This window comes from Pinus tabuliformis, chromosome 2_1 (genome assembly GCF_031772625.1).
Source record: "Pinus tabuliformis cultivar Carrire ecotype Pingquan chromosome 2_1, CPIR1, whole genome shotgun sequence".
Classification (NCBI taxonomy): Eukaryota; Viridiplantae; Streptophyta; class Pinopsida; order Pinales; family Pinaceae; genus Pinus; species Pinus tabuliformis.
The window spans coordinates 6,384,471-6,407,201 of NC_142299.1; the positions used below are offsets into that span (position 1 = coordinate 6,384,471).

The window sequence follows — 22,731 nt, forward strand, 5'->3', positions numbered from 1 at the left end:
ATCGTTAAAATTTATTTTAAACGGAATAATCACCCCCTTTTTCCTGCGTTGATCTTTAGGTTGAGAAAATGGAGCCTACCAACCAAGGAATTCCCCTTGGTGGAAATCCTAGTCCCTTCTCCTCTTGGGGAGATGTTGGTGCACCCCATATGGCCACATTGTCGCTTCCAGGACTGACAATTGGCTTGTCGGTCTGGCTCTTCTCAACCAATGTCGTTCAGAACACCACTATTCCTGAACAGTCGAATCAGCAGTTAGACGATTCCAGAACTTCCCACCAACCTTCTACTTCATCTAATTCTTCCTCTCTTCCTTCCTCTTCGTCTGACGGGACTGGTAAAGATAAAAACCAGGTTCCTAAGGAGAAGAAGGAAAAGAAGAAGAAAGAGAAAAAGAAGAAGGAGCCAAAGGCAAATAAGGGAAAACAAGTGTCGTCTAATGAAAATCCACACACAGCACTGACCAGGCCTAAATCACCATGTGTCATCTGCAAGGGAGACCACTTTCACAGAGATTGTCCTTGCATCCCTCGGATACTAAGGGACTGGTCTCCCCGTTTGCACAATCCGGTGTCGTCAACCTCTGATGGCCATGTTGAAAGTACACCGTCAACTAGCAAAAGTGAAGTTCCAGGACAAAAAGGGAGAGCTAGACCTCCCTGTAGATTGTGCGAAGGCGACCATGCCCTCCACCGTTGTCCCTTCTTAGACGAGGCTAAAAGAGTCTTAGAAGATCGTCCGGTTTCACCGTCACGACTTCCTCCTGGATATAAAAAACTCTTGCCGAGTCCTTCATTAGTTGAGAATCTAGCTGGCCCGCTCAAGTGGTCAGCTGAAGCGTCTATCATTGAGGATAAACCAACTGAATCCATACCAGACGAAAGTCAAAAGGTCGAGGCGGCAGTTGACCCGGTCTTTCCTTCAGAGGTTTTATCTTCGAATGATACAGTCACTGAAGAGGATAAGGATGACACCATCCAAATTCTCTTCATCAACACAGACTCCGACGAACACGGGGGCAATCCACCCATTCCTTTATCGCAGGAAGGAAGTTCGTCAGAGTGATACTCGGCCGTCTACTCGGTCCCACCACCAAGTAACCTAGTTGTATCCTTCGACTGGAACCAACTAGGCAAACCCCGTTTGCCAGCAAGCATACCGTTCCGAATTATCGTTCAACTATACAGAATGGTCATAGCTGGCACCATCATTGATGAGGGGGCGTCTGTGAGTATACTTTCCTCTATTGCTTGGAAAGCGCTTGGTTCGCCATCGCTTTTGCCTGAAATGAGAAATCTGACAGGCTTTGATAAAGGAACCAGTCGACCTTTAGGGATCCTCCCCAATGTGCCCATAACATTGAAAGGGAAGACCGTTCAAATGAACGTGATGGTCGTTCAAGGACCCTTGGATTATAACCTACTCCTTGGACGAGACTATATATATTGCATGGGAGCCATCGTCTCCTCACTCTTTAGAGTAATGTGTTTTCCGCATGAAGGAAGAGTGGTCAAGCTCGTGGACCAGCTTTCATTTCCCGGATCACGCATCGCAAATAGTCATATACCATCCCTAAATGGTCTCTTCACGCAAGAAATGTCTCAACCCACGGTCCGTCCTCCCGATGAGCGTGAGTAATTCGGAGGGATATGACTGGAACCCAGGGGGCATGCATCCTGGTCTACTTTGGCAGGAAAACTTTGGGTATAGAGTAGGTTTCCGCGGGAGAATATGACTAGTCCGTACCCCGTCCGTGATTGGAAGAGGGATTGTTATAGAATAAGATTCTTTTGTCAAAGTTATGTGTTTGGCGCTCATTGTCACTCACCTTTGTTTATCTCGGTAGACATCGCCGAAGAAGTGTTTTGTTTGCTGCGCAAATGAGACAATCTTTGGTAACCTGAAAGAGGTAGGCCTCTCCCGGTTAAACAAATGTTTTTCCTGCAAATTGAGGGGTAACTTTGAAACTCTATTTTATACCTGGGGGCATGCAAAACTTTTGGAATGCAAGCAAGGGGCGGCTATTTATTTTTTAAATTTTTAGGTCCTCCCTTTAAACCTGTAGGTCTAACCCTTTAAACTTGTAGGATTAGTCGTTTCCGAACTTGCATAAAGAAAGGATTGCGGGGCAAAGCTTTGTAAGGCACAAGATCCATAAAAAATGGAATCTTACATGAGACATTCTTCTCATATGACTGGATTAATCGAGCAGTTTTAGCACATAGTTCATGCTCATTAAAAAATAAACATAAGATCGAGCAGTTTTAGCACATAGTTCATGCTCGTTAAAAAATAAACATAAGATCGAGCAGTTTTAGCACATAGTTCATGCTCGTTAAAAAATAAACATAAGATCGAGCAAGTGTTTCAACCCGCGTTTAAGCTCGTTAAAAAATGAACTATCCTCCGGTAAATAACCATCGTGAATGTAATATTATCAGCCATTAAAGCCTTGGTCGTGTTTGAACCGTCACCTCCACTTTTCCATTGGCCGATCATTCACCTCCATTTGATTGTTTACCCATTTTGAGGAACAGCTACGAAGAGTGATTTCACTAGCCATCCTTGTGACACTGCCATGATTGGAGAATTCCAACCCTTACCTGGAATCAGCTGCTACCCGTCTTATCACTCGTTCCTCAAAAGACGAGTCTTCTTTAAGCTCTTTTCATCTAACTCGTAAAATATGAAAAGATTGCCGAGTTTTGGCCTTCCAGCTCGTTAAAGCGACCGGAAGTGCTATCCCTCCTCTAGATTTTAATCTTTTTGGACCTGAGGGATTATTGCACAAAAAGATCGAGTGCTTGCTTTGTTCGGCTCGTTAAAACTATCGAAAATTCATCCCTTCTGTATTGTTTTATACTTTTTCGGACTTAAGGGATTAGATGACGAAAAAGGACTTCCGGAGTTATCTTTACGTACCTTTTCAGACTCTCTAAAAATGAAAAGGACCGAGTTATCTTTGTCATTAGACTCGTTAAAAAGATTAATAGTGACAAACTTGTCTTTAGACGAGAACGAGTTTCACTATTGCTAGGCTCATTAAAACATAGCGATGGGTTTGCTCGAAGGGAAAATTATAGAACAAGCATATGTTATCCTCCTCAAGCTTGACAAAAATAAAGAGGTACTGGTCAGCAATGACTGGGGAAAAATTGGGAAGAAACTCAAAGAACTTTTATTGGTAGCAAGTCGCTCTTGAACATGACACTTCTGCTCTGTGCCTGAGTCGGGTTGGGTTGTTTCATTCACCGGTCACATCACCATGGTCTCGCCATACCATCCATCTTTGGGGTAAATGCTACCAATCCATCATATAAGTGTCGCCGATATGTTCAAGAGAAGTCATCCAAAGAAGTCAACCGTGTCCCATCCACTACCATACATTATACTTCATTCTTTCATGACCGCCACCCTGAACCATATATCATCAGATCGTTTTCACCTCCATCAAAATCATTTGCTCCGTTCTGTGTCACTGATGTGGGATACATTAAGGCCCTCCTTTGACGGATCGCTTCTTGTCGACATCAGCTCATTATCCAAGAAGTTGATCTAGGAACACCCCTTCAGTACTTTGAAGCTTGCATGCCTCAATGGCAAGTTTCTCACTTCCGGCGACAGGTATACATCAATGACCTTTGACCGAAAGATTTTGCGTGGTGTTCGACGCCAAGTCCTTTATTCACACCATGTGAATTGTACTGCAGTGCCTTGAGGGTCATTATCATTATCGGTGATTCCTCTCGCGCTTGTTAACAGTTTACATCATTGACTGGTAATCAAGCGATGTCTTTCCATGTTCGACTTCAAAACATTTCTCACATGGATCGACTTGTACTTAGAGTGAAGATTGAATGAGATTGAAGACCCCGGATCTAGTTTCATCCATCCGGGCTGCGATATATATTCAGGAAAAATAGAGACATTGACATGTACAACATTGCAGCACAGACAATCATCCTTCCAAAAGGATGATGATTTCAGCAGGATCATCAGTCTACCATCAAACGATTGTCTGTCCTATGTACAGAAAAATGAATTTATAAAGCTGAGCATGGGAATGCCCGCCTCAGCTAGATCATGAAAACAGTATGAAAAATAATGTATTGTATTGTATCTTACTACAGGTCTCCTCCCAGCATTGGAGGAACTTCGGATCCTCCTAATAAAGCATTTCACCCGATAAACGGCCTCATACTTTAGGGGGCAACTGTTATAGACATTTTTGTGCCTTACAGCTTTGAGCATGAAATGTCCATAATCCAAGGGATCCAAAGTCCCTAAAAGTGTTGTTCCTACCCCTGAAGGAACAAGGTCAACCAATGACAGCTTCTCCCAGAAGTTCTCCACCAAAAACCACTCAGAACTAGTCAAATCAGGATCAATTCAGATGCTCTACTAGTTGCCTGCGTTGCAATGCACCCCAGTACACTAGCTAGGTGCGTTGCAACGCACCTAAATGCACTACCAGGGTGCGCTCAGTGAGAAATGCCAAATGGTAGTGTCATTCCGCGAGGTGTACAGACACTGGAAGCTTCCAGAATCTTCCTCAATGACACTTGCCTCAATGAATTCGACCAATGATGAGTAAGAGGCTCTCAGCCTCCAAGTGGAAGCAAGAACTGACAGAGAGAACCCACAAGTCAAAACATAAGCTGACTCATCCTCTCTGCTTACATCTATATATGGATCCCTCATCCCAGAGATCCAGAGGCTAGAATTTTGTACTTTGCAGAGAATTATTGTTGGTTTGAGATTGAGGTTAGTGCATTGGGTGATTTATGCTTTGTTGGAGGAGAGGAAGGGATTCCTTTGCTGGGAGGTAGATGCTAGATCGGGACTCACTTGGTTGTATCTCCTCTTGGACTTTCTTATTATATCAATAAAACTATTTGAGTTTCTCCTACATGCTGTGTATCAATGATGTTTTGTTATATTTGCATGTTTAGTTTAAATCTGATCCTAAACTAGTTATGAATGTAAATATATGTCATTTGTGTAGTTTCTCTCTTCTGTGATCTTGCAGGAACTTGGTGAAACTGGACCAGTGAGGGAGAAGGCAGCGGGAAGCGAACAAAGGAGATAGCGATTGGATCAACAAAATAACGAAAGACACAGGTTAGTTACATCCTTCCTCTTTGTTTACATTTCATAAAGAAGAATACAAAAATAGTTTTCCTTGTTTGTTGCTAAGGCACTGTCACACCTTAGAGTGGAATAGGGGCATTCTGAATGGATACTTTTCCCAACAACACTTGTGTCTATTGTTCTCACCTAGATTTTCTATCATATGACACTAATATTTGATCAATGTTAGTGAGGGAATTAGAAATGCTCTTTGGTAAACTATGGACACAATGTCAGCGGTGCCGAGGCTCTCTGCACCAAGATGTTCTTTGCACAAGGTTTTTGAATGCTATATTTCAAGTATTACATTTTCATAACATGATTTAAATTTACATTATGGATGTATTTTGTAACATTTGTGTGATCATGTATTTGTTTTTAATTAATAGGATTTTTTTATTTTTTTTTACAATTACTATCTCTTTTATACTTACATTGATGTCCTATCCTTATTGTAGTCGTGACTGCCCAATATTTTATTGTAGGAAGAAAGCTCAAAAAGACCTAACTGAAGCAGAGGTGCAACTAGAGCGTTGGCAGTTTTGAGGATGCTGCCTGTGTAGCTTGTAATTTTTTGTATTATCGAATATTTTTGTTTTCCTGAATTTTCTCTGGTGTATGTCTCTCTGATTTAATGGACTAGGGAATTTATTTGGTCCCTGAATCAGGATGAGCATGGTTTATTTATTGTACAGTAATTGTCAAGTCCTTGTTATTTAATGTTAACCAGTTCAATATATCTTTTCTCCTTGCAAATGAGATGGAGAAAAAGTCAAAATGGATACATCCCAAGGCACACCCTATAAATGCAATGTGCACGCATATCCCAAATTTTAGGAGAGCACACACTATAAAACATAGATCTGCAGGCTTACATATGTATATCCAGACATGCATATAGTTGAATGGATGGATGGATGGATAGGTAGATAGAGATGGATACACAGATAGATTGGCAGGAGCAAATCTGAGACAATAGTTTGAGAAGATTTGTTTTTTTTTTAAATAAATTTTGGCAGGAGCAAATCTGAGACAATAGTTTGAGCAGATTTATTTTTTTTTAAATAATTTTTTTTATTGTCTCTAGAGACACAATAGTTTGAATTATGGACATTTATTTTTTTTAAATAATTTTTTATATTGTCTCTAGAGAGACAATAGTTTGAATTATGGACATTTATTTTTTTTAAATAATTTTTTTTATTGTCTCTAAAGAGACAATAGTTTGAATTATGGACATTTATTTTTTTTTAAATAATTTTTTATATTGTCTCTAGAGAGACAAATCAAATTGTCTTTATAGAGACAATAATAATATGTGTTCTATATTGTCTTTATAGAGACAAATTTTTGAGACATTATATTTTGAGACACCCGCTTAGAGACAATATTTAAGACAATACAAAAGTTTCATTTTGTCTTAAGTTAAGACAATTGACTCAAATATTGTCTTAAATATTGTCTTAAAACCCCCCTACATGTAGTAGTGATTGGTACATCAACTTCCCTGGGTTGTAACTTTGGCATATGATCTCCATTTGACGCGTACAATAGCTCATTAGAAAGACCTATCTGAGCACTACAATTTTTGGAATAGAAACATCAGTCCATGGACCCATGTTGCTCCCATATTTCCCAAAAAACATTGTTTATGGCCTCAAAATGGCTCCGGATGTTCAAGACCCAAAAAACTGCGAAAAATAGTCAATTGTGCTACAATTAAGAAAAATGAAAAACTAAAAGAGATAGTTGTGGGGGTCCAAGTGGGATAGGTGGGTGGCCACCAGCATCCACCTGGATCATTCCTCCCCCCATAGGAAGCAATGGTCCCCATTGCGTTGAATTCCTCCATCTGCTGAACTTGGTCCTTGGTGAGTTGTTCTGCGATCTCAGATGTGTCCTCTAATGGTGGGAAGCATGGTCGAGGGCGGTACACATTGAGCACTTGGTGTAGGCGAAGGAATAAGGGAATGTTGTGCTCCAAAGCATTGTTTCCCACAGCATTGGTAATGGTGTAAGGACCATGTCGGAGTGGTCTGAGCTTCTGATGGGTTCTGGTAAGGTGTTATTTCTGTCGATGCAACCAAACTTTGTTGCCCCCTGAAACTTGTGTGGTACCCCTGTGGGTGAGGAGAAGTTGTTCCTATGTTATTTAATGAACGTATCCCTCTGCTGCTACTGTTGCATGGAGGAACCCTTCGCGGGGGTCATGTATGTGGTGATAATCTTCCCCTTACTTTGGGAGTGAACCAGACATAAAATGAATTTCTTAGTCTAGGAGATGAGCTTGCTGCCTTTCTTAGAAGAGATCAAAGAGGTGGTGGTAGGTGGGGCTACCTCAGGTATCCTGCATAATAATTACCCAAAGTGATAATAAGAGCGTAAGGCCTGGACACATATACAACATTTCGCCTCCATAAGTATGGTTGGCCTAATAGTACATCACAAACATCAAGAGGTGGAACATCACACGATACCTCATATGTGAAGGGTTTGATGCTGTAGGGAAGGCGACACTGGTGGCAAACTCGGAGATCTCATCCTTGTTGAAGCCACCCGATATTATACGGCTATGGGTGTGTTGTAGTCAGTAGGCTCAACCGCTTCACGACCTCTGATGAAATGAGTTTCTTTTGGCTCCCACTGTCCACAATGAATTGTAGCGGCAAACTCTTCACCCACATCTATGAGTGGAAAAGACACTCCCCCTCCATTGGATCTTTAGTCTCATTCTTTTGGATCTTGGTGGTGGCTACAATGGCACTGGGCTCCACGTCAATGATCTGCTTCCCTTTGCCATTCCCCTTGTCGGTTTCTGACTCAGGGTTAGAACATGCATCTGATTCTAAAGCCTTCAATTCGGCCACCAGCGACTGCTTGGTCCGACACTCACTTGTGTTGTGAGTGGGGCTCTTATGGAACTCACACCACTTTCCTTTGTCCTTCTTCGACTTCATGTTGTTTTTCTTTTCTTGCGGCTTCGACGAGTTGTCTTGGGTCACCCTACCTTGGCTTTGTCCTTTCGTCTTCGGATTTGCATATCCAAAGTCTTGCTTCTTTTGTTTACACTTCTGCTCAATCTTGACAGCGTAACGGTACGTTGTGCTGAGTGAGGAGATGTTCAGGAACTCCATCTCTTCCTGGATGTATCTGTGTAGGCAGTCACGGTACTGGAGTACCATATGTAGCTCAGAGTCCTTGATACCCAACTATGTGTGAAGGGTATGAAAAATGTTTGTGAACTCCGGAACATCTTGGTCCTTTCCCGGCCACAGCGTGGTCCACTTTATGTATTTGTCCTCATAGCTTTTGATAGGGTAGTACTACTCCTTGATGGCATCCCGAAAAGAATTCCAAGTGGGTGATGGCATCCCGAAAAGAATTCCAAGTGTGAGTCGTACTTTCATCCTTCTGCTCGCAATAGGTTTCCCACCAGTCTTGAACGTGGGGGGTTGCTTTGAGAAGAGCGAAAATAATTTTTTCCCGACTGGAAAAATCATGACCAGAAAAATATCCTTCTAGCAGATTTAACCATTTATCTACGAAATCTACGTCTATTTGATCCTCGAAGATGGGGATTTCAAAATTAATTTGTACCTTAAAGGGTGTGGCGTTTCCAGAGTAGTTGTTGGAAGTCAATACGTCGCCTCTGGGTAGCTGCTGAAGGATCTGGGAAAAGTTGTCGATCATCACACTCCTTTGTCGCTCGAGGGCTTCTTCAAGGAATATTTTGATAGGATCTCCTACCCCCTCGTCTTTCTTTTCATCGACCATGGGAGGTCATCGAGATTTGCGAGGTTGGTCTTGCAAAGGTTCGACCAGTTCAAGCCCTAACTCCCTATATCGTGACCTCGTTGGGGACATGCAAAGAAAGATAGAGAAAGAGCTGACCCTCTGATACCACTGATTCAGATTTAAACAGGAATGCAAAAAATTACAGAGATAACCATAAATACAGATATGCAGTGGAAATAATACTTCATTTCATTACTGTAAAATACTGAAATATGCTGACAAACAGAAATGGAAATAAACTAGCTAAGGCGATGGTAGGTTACCTATGAGAAGAGATGTGGTGGCTACAAGCCTCTGAACTATGTTACAATGAGGCTCGAAGGCCTATTTATTGTTGAAAAACAATGGAAAACACTAAACATCCAAAAACCTAACCCTAGATGATGAAATGCCAAACTGTGGGCCTCGTTTGGGTAAATTGGTACATCAACTTCCTGGGGTTGTAACTTTGGCATACGATCTCCATTTGGCGCGTACAATAGCTCATTAGAAAGACCTATCTGAGCACTACAACTTTGGTAATAGAAACATTAGTCCATGGACCCATGTTGCTCCCAGATTTCACAAAAAATGTCGTTTAGGGCCTCAAAACGGCTCCGGAAGTTCAAGACTCGAAAAACTGCTAAGAATAGTAAATTCTGCTAAAGTTAAGGAAACTAAAAAACTGAAAGAGACAGTTGTGGAGGTCCAAGTGGGATAGGTGGGTGGCCACCAACATCCACCTGGATCACTGGGTCAAGGCAGAATGGATCACGATTGTGCATGATGAAATAATGGAGTTTGGCATGAGCTGAGACAATCCATCCCTGATATTTGTTGCATGCTACAAGGATTTGAACAAATATCAAAACCTCGAGGACAAGAGATTTGTTCACATAAAGGAAAATGCCTTATTGTAGTGTGCAAGTTGACTGAAGATTCATGTCTCAACATGCGAACACTCAAGATCCCATTCTCATCTTTTAATGTGGTGGAAGAATTCAAGTAAGAGATGGAACAACAAGATGGAGAATCCATGTAGGAGTACACTCTCGGGCACTATGGATGGCAGCAGAGGCAACATTGACCAGTGTGCAATAGAGGAACAAAACTCAAGATTTCCATTGAGAAAATGGGGGTAAGCATCATTGTTGCTAGTGAGTTGTGTGGAGAGCTCAGTGGGTGTGAGTGCACTGTTGTGTCAATTCGAGTGAGCCTATGCTGCAGAGAAGAGGCTAAGAGTTCCTATGCAGATAAAAGAGACCCGGATGGAGCCTATATTATTGTGCGAAAGGATAAAAGTGCCAAAGCATAAGAAAAAGGTTGAGAGTTGAGTGTACGCTGCTCAATGTAGAGGAATGCGTTTAGTAGGATGCTATAGAGTGAGCAGAGAATGATAGAGTTTTGTGTGGGTTGTGTGTTAGTAAATGCTATTGAGTAGAACAACGAGTTGTTGTAGAGTGAGTAGAGGAAAGAGTGCAGTGTGGGATGAGTACACGAAAGACTGCTGAGGAGAACAAAGCTAATATGAGGTATAGTAGTTGCCTTCTACAGAGAATATTAGTTCCTTATTGAGTGCGGGTTGGAAGTTGGTGCTTCCATCTCTAGTTGGCTTGTGAATAAATCTACTCTATTTGTAAATGTTTGTCCTAATTAAAAATCGATATAATTATTATGTATAAACAAAATATAAATTCAATATTGGTTTTACTGAAAGTTAGGTGGAATTAGTTAAATGGAACAATGCAAAGTGGAAGTCTGTTTGCTAGAAAATGTGAAATAATTAAAGCAAAATAGTTAAGTTAAGGTTGGTGGTTTCTAGATTTTGAATATAATATGTTATAGTAAAATAGTTAATTTAACATTAGTGGACTCTACATTTTGAATATAATAATTTAATTTTAAAATAATACATAATATTTTTTATTTTTTAATAAAAGCACTCATTTTTTATGGGGCTCATATGTACTCTCGAGTCCATGATGTTAGAGATGTGTAAAGTTAATGTAAAAAATTTGACTTGGTAAAAATAACAATAAAATATGGTAGAGATGTGTAACATTAATGTCACTTATTATAACGCGAACCTTTTTGCTAGGTGAAAATAAAATAAAAATAATCCTATAAAAATTAATAATAAAAAAAAATGACCTATCTTGTTGACCATGGGATTAAGAACCCATGGTATTTCTTCTTACATTCACTGGCATAATGCCCATATTTTTTACAGTAATAACATTGGACATTGGATTTTTCATACCTTTGTCCTTGAGCATGATGTTGTCCACATTGTTGGCTGCTGCCTTGGCCTTGGTTCTGATTTGGATTGTTGCCTCTTCCTTGAGCATTTGCTGGACTGTTCCTTCCACCTCTATTTTGGCTTCTGCCTCTTCCTCTCTTGCTTCCTCTGCCTTGACCTCTTCCTCCTCCTCTCTTGCTTCCTCTGCCTTGACCTCTTCCTCTTCCAAAGGACATCTGGGTCTTGAAGGCTTGCTCTAGAGATGAGTTTTCATTTCTACTCAACCTCTGCTCATATGTTATCAGTGATACATGAAGTTCATCAATTGAAAAGTTTGAGAGATCCTTTGTCTCTTCTATGGTGGTGACAATCACATGGAACCTTGAGGGTAGGACTCTCAATATTTTCTCCACAATCCTCTTTTCTTGAAGAGTCTCTCTATGAGTCCTTACCTGTGTGACTAGACCAATTACATGTGTGAAGAATGAGTCAATATTGTCTGACTCCTTCATGCACAGGTTCTCAAAATCTCTCCTCAGCAATTGTAGTTTTGTTGTCTTCACTTTCTCCATGCCTTGATACGCTGTATTGAGGGTTTTCCATGCTTCTTTGGATGTCTTAGTTGCTGCTATCCTTGGAAACACACTCTGGTCCACTACTTGATACAAAAATACAAGGGCTTTTGAATCCTTATTCCTATTTCTCTTCAACGGATCCTTCTCTGCCTGAGTTAACCTATTAAACTCATTTTCATCTGCTGGTTCTTCAAAACCATCCTCAACTAATTCCCATAAATCTTGTGAGGCAAATAAAGCTCTCATGGTTATTGACCAGTAGTCATAGTTTTTCCCATTAAATTGTGGGAGCTGGGTATTAAACATACCCATACTAGTGCTTGTGCTAGCCATTCCTTGCATTCTACGCTATGCTTCTAAATCCTTGACTGTGTATTTAAAACACTGATTGTTTCTTCAGCAGTAACACAAAGAAAACTTTGAGGAATACCTGGATTCTTTTGCCCGAGACTTCACTCTGCTGGAGAAGTTGTTGCAGCAAAAAAACTCCTTCCTTCAGCTTCTTTGACACCTTCAAAGAGAATGGATCTGCTCTGATTTTTCTGTTAAAATCCCAAAAACAAAATAAACTGAACACAGAGACAATGCTCTGTTTTTCTCCAGGATCTTTAACACAGCTGTGTGTAAATTTTGTTTACATTTATTGCTGTAAAAGCCTTTTGCATATAATGCTGTAAAAACAATTTTTACATATGCTGCTCCAAAAAAACATTATGTGCTTGCTCATTACAAAAAAACTTCAGCACACAAAATATTACATGCTATGTTCTAATCTTTCCTTCGTCTTCGCATTGTTGTGCGCACCACACATACAAAGTCAACCTCTCTTTTTCTACGCACCTGTGGGATCCTGACATACTATATCAAAAATTGGACTTTTCCTAGGCTGATATGTTTTTCCGTTTTTTTCACACAAGTCAACTCATAACATAAAAAAACATAATACATACAATACATATGCGACCAAAAAAAATTACATACTTTTTCTTACCCATACCTCCCTAAGAAATAAAAACATTAAAATTAAAACTTACACCTAACATCTATGACTAGCATTACTTTTCCGTTTTTTTCACACAAGTCAACTCATAACATAAAAAAACATAATATATATAATACATATGCAATAAAAAAATTTACATACTTTTTCTTACCCATACCTCCCTAAGAAATAAAAACATTAAAATTAAAACTTACACCTAATATCTATGACTAGCATTACCTTTTCATTAAATATTTTTTGAAATGCTGGTCAAACAAAACGTTTACTCCATGTAATATTTATTTGATGCAGGCCTATACGCAGCTTGGGTTAATCGACGACGGACAACCTCCCTTACGATCAGACGGTTCGGAATGATATCGAATGCCCCTTACTCGTTGAACGTTATGTTCCGATGGAATGGTGGTTTTGAAAACGTACAGTTGACACCAATCCAAAATTGATTGCATCGAATGAGTTTGTACAAATACTGTTAGAAAACTAATAAACTTAAACAGCGATTCTGCATGTGGAAAGAACTGAAAAGAATCACTGAAACTTAATGCCCAGGGATACGAATTACCTCCAGCCATTGGTGAAACTCTTGATGCAATTTCCTTCTGAAACACCACGCTCCAGCTGCGCATGCAAAAAGGAAAGAAGACAACTAATCTGAAGGCACTTCCAAGCTCTGCTATCTCATCTAGATGGTGTAGAACTGAAGGGGATTGAGATATGAGCTTGGGGACCAAACAGATGAATATATAGCTAAGCTTCCATCAAGCTTCTAAAAGCTATGTGTTAGAAAAACCACAAATCAAGGTAGAGATCAGATCAAAGTGATGGACCACTTTAGTAGCTCCCAATTATAAATTTAGTAATTGCAGTTGATTTTCTTAACTTAAGGAAACTACTGCAGTTGGTTTCCATAAGTTAAGAAAAGCCGCAATTCCATAAATCAAGGCAGCTTTTGTGCAAAATTAATGGAGCTTAACATTCTCCCACTTGGTCCATACTTCCAAAATTAATGTCTCAACTTAAAAACCATTGATAATCTGTATTAAGTAATAGATACATGAATCATGGCGATAAGTCCTCTAATGACGAGTATTATCTTCCATGTATTACTATGCATTTATTCTTATTAAAATTTATGTGGCAACAATTTCTTAATGAATAAACCTTATGTTTATTCTTGGTCCTTCTTAAATGAATTTTCTCAAATCAACTTAAGGTGCACATAAATATGAGAAAAAACATCACAATAATTAAGAATTTCATTAACATTGTCCATACAATGAAAAACTGCATAATGGAACCAAGTCCCATATTCAATACATGATCCTTGAAATTAAACGGTGGCATGCCCTTAGTCAAAGGATCAGTGACCATTAACTCAGTGATGACGTGCTCAATGACCACTTTATTTTCTTTAACACGTTCCCTTATTGCTAAATACTTAATGTCGATGTGTTTATTTCGACTCCCACTTTTTTAGCCATAAAACCAGCAGCTGAATTATCACAATATATTCTCAATGGCTTAGATATAGAATCCATAATTCTAAGCCCAGAAATGAAATTCTTAAGCCATACACCATGTAAAGTAGCCTCAAAACAGGAGACGAACTCGGCTTCCATAGTGGAAGTGGCAATCAAGGTCTGCTTGGCAAATGTATCCTGATGTTGATTTGCGTGAATCAACACATTCAGCAAAGTCAGAATCTGAGTAGCCAGTTACTTCCAAGTTGTCCGTCCGTATATACATAAGCATGTAGTCTTTGGTCCCTTGAAGGTACCTCATTACTTTCTTTGCAGCTCTCCAGTGGTCTAAACCTGGATCACCCTGATATCGTCCCAACATTCCCACAACAAATGCAATGTCAGGTCTTGTGCAGACTTGAGCATACATTAGGCTTCCGACAGCAGAAGCATATGGAATGTTCTTCATTTTTTCCCTTTCAAAGTCGTTCTTCGAGCACTGGTTCAAATTGAACCTATCACCCTTCACAATGGGAGCTACACTTGGTGAACAATCCTTCATCCGAAATCTCTCTAAAATTTTATTAATATAGGTTTCCTGGAATAGACCCAAGATGCTTCGAAATCTGTCTCTATGGATCTTAATGCCAATGACATAAGATGCCTCACCCATATCCTTCATATCAAAATTTTTAGAGAGGAATTGTTTCACCTCATGTAGCAAACCCTTATCATTGGTTGCTAGCAAAAGGTCATCCACATATAAAACAAGAAAACAAATTTTACTCCCACTAACCTTCAGGTATATACATTGATCCATAATGTTTTCTACAAAACCAAAAGAAGAAATTACATTATGGAATTTCAAATACCATTGGCGGGATGCTTGTTTTAAACCATATAATGACTTCTTGAGCTTGCAAACCAATTGCTCACCATGACTAGAGGGGAATCAATGAAGATGTGTTATTAATGAAGAAGTGTTATCAATCATTAATGAAGAAGTGTTAATAACCATCATCTTTTAGTGCCAGTGTGAACATGCATTGAATCATATGTGACATTGTTTTGTAAATTAATGCAGTAAAGACCATTAGACAAAATACCATTCCCAACATAATCAGATTTATAGAATAGACTGAAAGATTTTTCTGAAAAGTTTAAGGAATATCCAAAAGGTACAAGCCTTGAAATTGAAATCAAGTTTCTAGAAAAACTTGGAACATAAAAGGTCTTTTCTAACTCTAAAACAAAACCACTACTTAAAGCTAAATAACATGTTCCTATAGCTTCCACATACGAGCCCATCTTGTTTCCTGATAAGATGCTTTGCTCACTTCCCACTGGCTTCCTTAGGTTCTGCAAACCCTTTGTCTACAAGCCATTTCTGATATTTGGCGCATTCCTTCTTCATGTGTCCCTTCTTCTTACAAAAAAAACACTTGGAAACCTTCTTGATATCGGCTTAGGGAGGTGCTTTACCTTTCCCTTTCCGATTGGCTTGAGATTTTCCCTTTCCACGCGTTGTCAGCATTGCACTCTCTCCCAGTTCCATCACCAGTCTCTCTTCCTCTTGAACACACATGGTCATGAGTTCATTAATTGACCATTTATCCTTATGTGTGTTGTATGAGATTTTGAAAGGTCCATATTGGTGCGGAAGGGTGTTCAAGATGTAGTGCACTAGGAAGGACTCCAATATTTCAACCTCGAGTTTCTTCAATTGAGCCACAGTGTCCCTTATCTGCATGATGTGCTCGTGCACACCTTTCACACTGGTGAGCCTTAGGGATGAGAACTTCATGATTAGGGTGCTTGCTAGTGCCTTGTCTGAAGAGACGAATTTTTCATCAATGGCCTTCAACAAGTCTCGGACCTTGTCATGTTGATCAACGGAACCTCGAATACCAGCTGAAATTTTAGTCTTAATGAACATCATGCTTAGACGATTGCATCGCTCCCATCGTTCATAAATCGCGACGTCCGCTGCAATGCTGGTATTAGTGAGTGCCGATGGTTCATCTTTCCTAATAGCATAATCTATGTCCATCCACCCTAAATGAAGGAGAATCCTCTCCTTCCAAATCTTGTAGTTATCTCCCTTAAGTTCGGGAATGTCACAATGAATTTCAGAGAAATTTGCAGGTTGTACTACTGCATCAAAATAAAGAATCACATGCTTATGTTAAAATTGAGGCTTAATAAACTTTCATGTTTTACCAATGTAAATCATGCTAAAAAGAATTGAATCAAATGACATAAAAATTGCTTGTGGGCTAAATTTTTAATTCAAACAGATTCAATAAAACTTTATGAACTTTCATGTTTTACCAATGTAAAACATGCTAAAAAGAATTGAATCAAATGACATGAAAATTGCCTGTGGGCTAAATTTTCAATTCAAACAGATTCAATAAAACTTTATGATAAAACTTATTAATTCATAACTCATGTGGGTAGGTTATGAAATTTTATCCTAATTAATTACATAAATATAATAAAGATTCCTGTGGGATAAAATTTATTATATTCAGTGTAATTAATTACAATTTAATGTCTAAATAAACTTTATGTGATCTTATCAAACAAAATATATAATTTTATTTAATTAAAGATGCTGTGGCTATTCTCTAATTAATTAAAATTATATGGATCACTAGACATTATTTTGCTGTATAAACAAAACTTAACCAGAGAGAAAAATAATGTTTACTGAAAGGAGTAAGTCAAAATGACATTTTAATAAACTCCATATAACTGTAATATTTTTCCAGCAAAATCAAATTTACATTCCTTAGTCTAACTGTCCCATAATTTATTTAAGACTAATTCTTAAATTAATTACAAAATGGGCTCTAAACAATTTGGAAATAAAACTGCAAATTTGAAATATTCAAAACAAAAGACTAAACTCTTATATAGGCTAAAATTGGGGTTAATTTTAACCGTCGGAGTTTGAACATGTGACAAGTGATGAATCGAAGGTTCTGAACCATATCATAGCCATATCGCAACGACCTTATTAATATCGTAACCATATATTATACGATAAACAAACTTTAATGCCAATCATTAAATATATGATATATATAATGCGTTACAAAATGCAAGAGGAACATCGGTCGGAGGATTCGACCCGTCGACCTCCTTTCACCATATATGGCAATGCTAATACATCATACGACGAGCTTTATTGCGGCTGCTAGATTCTCAGGAACGGCGACATAGCCGTCAATAAAACGCTGGAGATCTTCCCCATCACAGCCTTAGCCTCTCCCTTTAGAAAATTCTAATGGGCAATTCAGAGAATCCTGTTTCTAAAATGAAGAAACTAGTACTTAAGTTAATGAACCAGAGACCGAAAAACACAAACCCTCAAGTTCATTTGAGTAGCCCGCCTCGAAACTCCTCAAAAACACACAGGCCAACAACCAAACACTTTAAACCAGAAAGGACGAAAATATAAATTCTGGCCTATAGATATGCATGCAAACAACTAAAAATCAAGACAAGCCAAAATTACTCACAAACATAGGGAAAATGAAATTAACCCATTATGTTATCAAATTTCATATAGCTATGTATGATGCTACGTATGCCATCAAAGTCCAAATGATGCTACAGCCGAATATTCAAGACCAATTATTGTGGATTTGGGGAAACTCGGAGTTTGCCCCTTTTCCTTATTATCAAATATTAAAGATTTTATGTGATGATATATTACTTTAAGATTCATACAAATTTCATCACATAATCGTTTATATTTTATTTTAACTGACTAGGCTTGAAACCGGCATCTTATCGGGCATTTACATTTTGCGGATTAAGTGCTTCAATTCTTTGCTTCAAAACTGCTCCGTTTACACAAAAGGATGGCATCCAGTCCATTTATAAACATAAATCAGAACATCCAAGGAAAGAGTGCGATGTATTATTGATAAGCACTATTCTGCGTTAAAGTGCATTCACTCGAAAGATTGAGTTTCGGTCATTTTATAAGAATAAAATAGAACCTAAGTATTGTTCTTCTTTAGAAAGCATTTGCACAAAAAAAAAGAATGCAAAATTGCAGGCAGGTGAGCTGCTAAGATTATTTAACATTAACTGTTTCCCTAAAGCTACAAACAGAACAGAAAAGTTTATAAATCAAGAAAACTCCCAGCCAGTACTGACACTTTATTTGCTTTAATCGAAGCAATCCTACTGGTCCCGCAGCCTCAAGGACAAGATTCAGTTATGAAATATAAATACAGAATCAGATGCTCTGTTTTATGCTTGTAAATGGAGTTTGCAGGATTTTCAAAAAAAATAAAACAAGGGAGTAGTTTTTGCGATCAGTTATAGTGTTTTCAAACCGAGATGGATATGAAACCGAGATGCCAAGTTCTAGACTGACAATACACAGAGATGTGAAGAACGATTTGCAATAGTTCACCAAAGATTCACAATCAACTGTCGACCATGGAAGAGCTTAAGAAAATAGCGCAGTGGTTATAAACGAAACTGCAGAGCAACAATGGAGAAAGCATCGAAGCAGCAAAAACAACACCAACGATTCGAATAAATGAAAATCGAATCCACACCAAGGCAGAGGTAAATAAACGCTCTGATACCAACTGTTAGAAAACTAATAAACTTAAACAGTGATTCTGCATGGGGAAAGAACTGAAAAGAATCACTGAAACTTAATGCCTAGGGATACGAATTACCTCCAGCCATTGGTGAAACTCTTGATGCAATTTCCTTCTGAAACACCACGCTCCAGCTGCGCATGCAAAAAGGAAAGAAGACAACTAATCTGAAGGCACTTCCAAGCTCTGTTATCTCAGCTAGATGGTGTAGAACTGAAGGGGATTGAGATATGAGCTTGGGGACCAAACAGATGAATATATAGCTAAGCTTCCATCAAGCTTCTAAAAGCTATGTGTTAGAAAAACCACAAATCAAGGTAGAGATCAGATCAAAGTGATGGACCACTTTAGTAGCTCCCAATTATAAATTTAGTAATTGCAGTTGATTTTCTTAACTTAAGGAAACTACTGCAGTTGGTTTCCATAAGTTAAGAAAAGCCGCAATTCCATAAATCAAGGCAGCTTTTGTGCAAAATTAATGGAGCTTAACAAATATTGCTTGAGCAAAAGCGGTCCAATAAGCTCACGCCGGTTTTGGCATGCAGTAAATGCAGCACCGCAACTTGAAATTAATATTTCAACAATAATTAAAAAGATTTTTGAAGTTTTTTATTTTTAATATGTTAATATCACTTTCGATTTAAATTTAGATTTAATGGTGTTTTCTTATACATAATCTAATGAATAATATAAAAAGTTTTTCTGTTCCAATACATTGACATTACTATATTGAGATATATATTGAAAAAGGTAATATTATATTTGATATTGAAATACATATTAAAAAAAAATTATAATATATTGAAAAATATATAGGTGTAAATAAAATGGATTTGTTCATTTGCAAATAAAATAGGAAGAGTACAAGAGTATCTCACTCATGCTAGAAGCAACTGCATTTCCGGTGACAGATTAAAATTGGCGTTCTTTCTTCCTGTAATAAGTTACAGATAATTGACCATGCACATGGCATATTCTGGTGCTATATACCCGCTACATATCGCAATTACAATGTCAAAGATTAAATAGTGGTGGTAAAATTGTAAGAATGAAATAACCATAAAGTCAAAACTATTTGCAAAGAAAATCTTGTTTTCGTGGATTCTGGAAAATTAGAACATAACGAAGCAGTAAATCTGCACAAGTAAAATTTTCATAATGTAAATTTTACAATACTTTCAATCCTCCTAAAGTCGACAACACAGAAGTAAAACATGTAAGAATGATCTGACGTGAGTCAGATCTTCAGGAAAGAGTCTTGCTAAGCCGAAATCTGCAATCTTGGGATTCAGATTTTCGTCCAACAAAATATTGCTTGCTTTTATATCCCGATGGATAATCCGCAGTTGAGAATCCTCGTGCAAATAGAGAAGCCAATCAAGCTGGTTGCGTTTGTTTGTATCTGTGTCCATGGATGCAGTACACTAATCAATTATCATGACAGAATTATATATCAAAATAAAATGCGAATAACTTACCGAATAGGATTTTATCGAGACTCTTATTTGGTAAGTACTCATAAACAAGCAACCGTTCCGAGCCCTCTGCGCAACAGCCTAGTAGGTTCACAAGATTTCTGTGTTGAATTTTGCCCACAAGTTTAACTTCATTTAGAAATTCTTCCTTTCCTTGCAGAGACTTTAAGGACAACTTTTTCACAACTATTTCTTTTCCATCTTCAGCAGTTCCCTGAAAAATTCAGCCAAAATGTCTAAGGTGCGGTGAGAGCAACCGGAGAGTACTATTCTATAAACTAGGAGAAGCTTTCTTATTCATTGTTACCTTGTATACCACCCCAAATCCACCTTCCCCAAACTTATTATTATCATGAAAATTGTCCGTAGCAGCTATCAATTCTTCCATGGTAAACGCAATTTGCCGATCCTCATCGATTGCTGTGTCTTCCTCGACTTGCCCATGACCTATACAATGAAAATACACAGCATCGTCATGACCTATGCCGCATCTAAAGACGGATCTAATCATAAGCAATTCATGCAAATACCTTCGGAAGGATTTAGAAATATGACAGACATCAATCTCAATACCAACTCGCATACCAATAACAACAGAAGCAAGCCGCCAGCAACACCTAAAATTATGGGTAACATCAATCTCCTCCCTATTGTTAACACGCATACCAATAACAACAGAAGCAAGCCGCCAGCAACACCTAAAATTATGGGTAATTTCAACATACCAATAACAACAGAAGCAAGCCGCCAGCAACACCTAAAATTATGGGTAATTTGTTTGAAGACTTGTTCTGCGTACTACTACTAACTGGCGCTTCCGCAGGCGGTGGTGACGAAGTCGAGTTAAAGAAACTATAGATTTCATAGCGAACTCTGCAGCTTCCCGTTAAAGACTGAGCTCCTTGACTTCCACTATAAGTTGCAAAAATATAAGCTTTTTGTCCCGACAGACATGATGAGCAGCTATCAATAGATATATCTCTAGTGCACTGGACCATAGCGTAAATCTCCCGAAACAAAGAGTCTCTGGTTGTTCCAAATCAAAGAGTTATCATCTCTTCTCAAGGAGAAAAGGAGGTAATCAAAATAACACTAAATGCCATTGCAGATATGTTGTCATTTCCACATAGGACAACTATCCAAATGTTGGACAAAGAGTCACTAGAAGAGTAGTGGAAAGCTCTTTCTCTATAGATAAAAGAAAAGATGATCAATGCAAATGTTAAAGGAGTAGTTTCCCCTTCTAGGCATCCTCCCTACCCCGTCATGTCATTTGATTCTACAAAGATATCATTTTCTATAAATACCCAAGTCCTTTGTCTTAGTACCGATGTTCATATAACTGAGATGATCCTAGGTTTCTTAGTCACCTTTTCTCACCTAGTGTGGGAGGCTGAATTTTTTTTGAAATTTGTTTATGTGTTAGTACAGGGGTTTGCGCAGGATAGATTGGCGCATGAGTCAAGTATCCAATGTGCAGTAGTAGGACTGGTGCAGAAGAGAGATACATGGAATAGAGGCACCACGCGAGGAGGATGGAAACATCCATTAGGCAAGGATATGTGCAAATAATTTTTGTAGTTAGGATTTTGGGGATGATGTGTAAAGGAGAGGAAGGTTGTAGTGGTAGAGGAAGTTGGAGATATTTGCAGAATGAAGGAACTCGGGAAGAGAAGCAGGTTGAGGACGACCGAGAAGTTATGAAGGATCAATAAGAGGACTTGCGCAAGATAGTTCGTGGGTTAGCCAAAGGAGAAGGAAGAGTTGTTGAGATCGTGATTTTCTATTACAGTGTTTATAATTCTATAGGGTAGTCATTTGTTTGCTTGTAGCTATTTTCCAACCTATGTTCAGAGAAAGCAGTTTGTGGTACAGTTAAGGGTATTTTTTTTCTTACAATGTAATAATTGTTGTACTGTGTCATGAGTAAATATTGACAGTTGGTGAACCAAGTTTTTAATGACTTCCATGCACATTGCGTCTGTTTTTATCATGTTAAAGTAATGGAAAGAACAGTGGATTTCCCCATGTGCATTGGTGTATAAATATATTATGTTCTTGAATATTGTTGTCTATTCATTGATTGTATAATGATATAGTGTAGAATCAATATTTCTTAATATTTTGTATGACTTCGATAATAAATATCATTAGTATAGCTTTATCACATTAATCTTATGTTTATCAAATGATGGGTTGCATTGATGTTGTTAAAAGTTTTTTGAGGGAATCAAAATTTCTTGATTGTAATACTATTGTGGGTAATGAATAGTGCGTTAACTAGCTGGTCTAAGAACTTGTGAAGTCTCACATGACGCATAGTTACAAAATGGTTGTTAAGTGTTTGTTTGATAGGTGTCTGGAACCTTGTGTTGTAATATTAAGTCCTATGCCGTCGAGTGACAATAATCTCATATGACTCATGAAACTTGGCTCCAACAGTCC

The 22,731-nt window shown here is 38.3% G+C and overlaps 1 protein-coding gene across 1 annotated transcript; it reads right to left on the reverse strand.

The window, feature by feature from the left end:
• Positions 1 to 19,923: 19,923 nt before the first annotated feature.
• Positions 19,924 to 21,284, reverse strand: LOC149198417 (cysteine-rich receptor-like protein kinase 10). The gene is made up of 6 exons (XM_089403694.1): positions 21,086 to 21,284; positions 20,817 to 20,984; positions 20,594 to 20,733; positions 20,290 to 20,500; positions 20,044 to 20,213; positions 19,924 to 19,947 (listed from the first exon to the last, which is right to left on the reverse strand). Exons 1-6 carry the CDS (start codon positions 21,282 to 21,284, stop codon positions 19,924 to 19,926), a joined length of 912 nt encoding a protein of 303 aa, XP_089259820.1.
• Positions 21,285 to 22,731: the final 1,447 nt, after the last annotated feature.

Coding starts and splice junctions, on each gene's coding strand:
- LOC149198417 (XM_089403694.1), bottom strand. CDS start 21,284: ATGGTCCAGTGCACTAGAGATATATCTATTGATAGCTGCTCATCATGT. Junction 20,501..20,593: donor GATTTGGGGTGGTATACAAG/GTAACAATGAAT, acceptor TGAATTTTTCAG/GGAACTGCTGAAGATGGAAA. Junction 20,214..20,289: donor TCTCGATAAAATCCTATTCG/GTAAGTTATTCG, acceptor CCATGGACACAG/ATACAAACAAACGCAACCAG.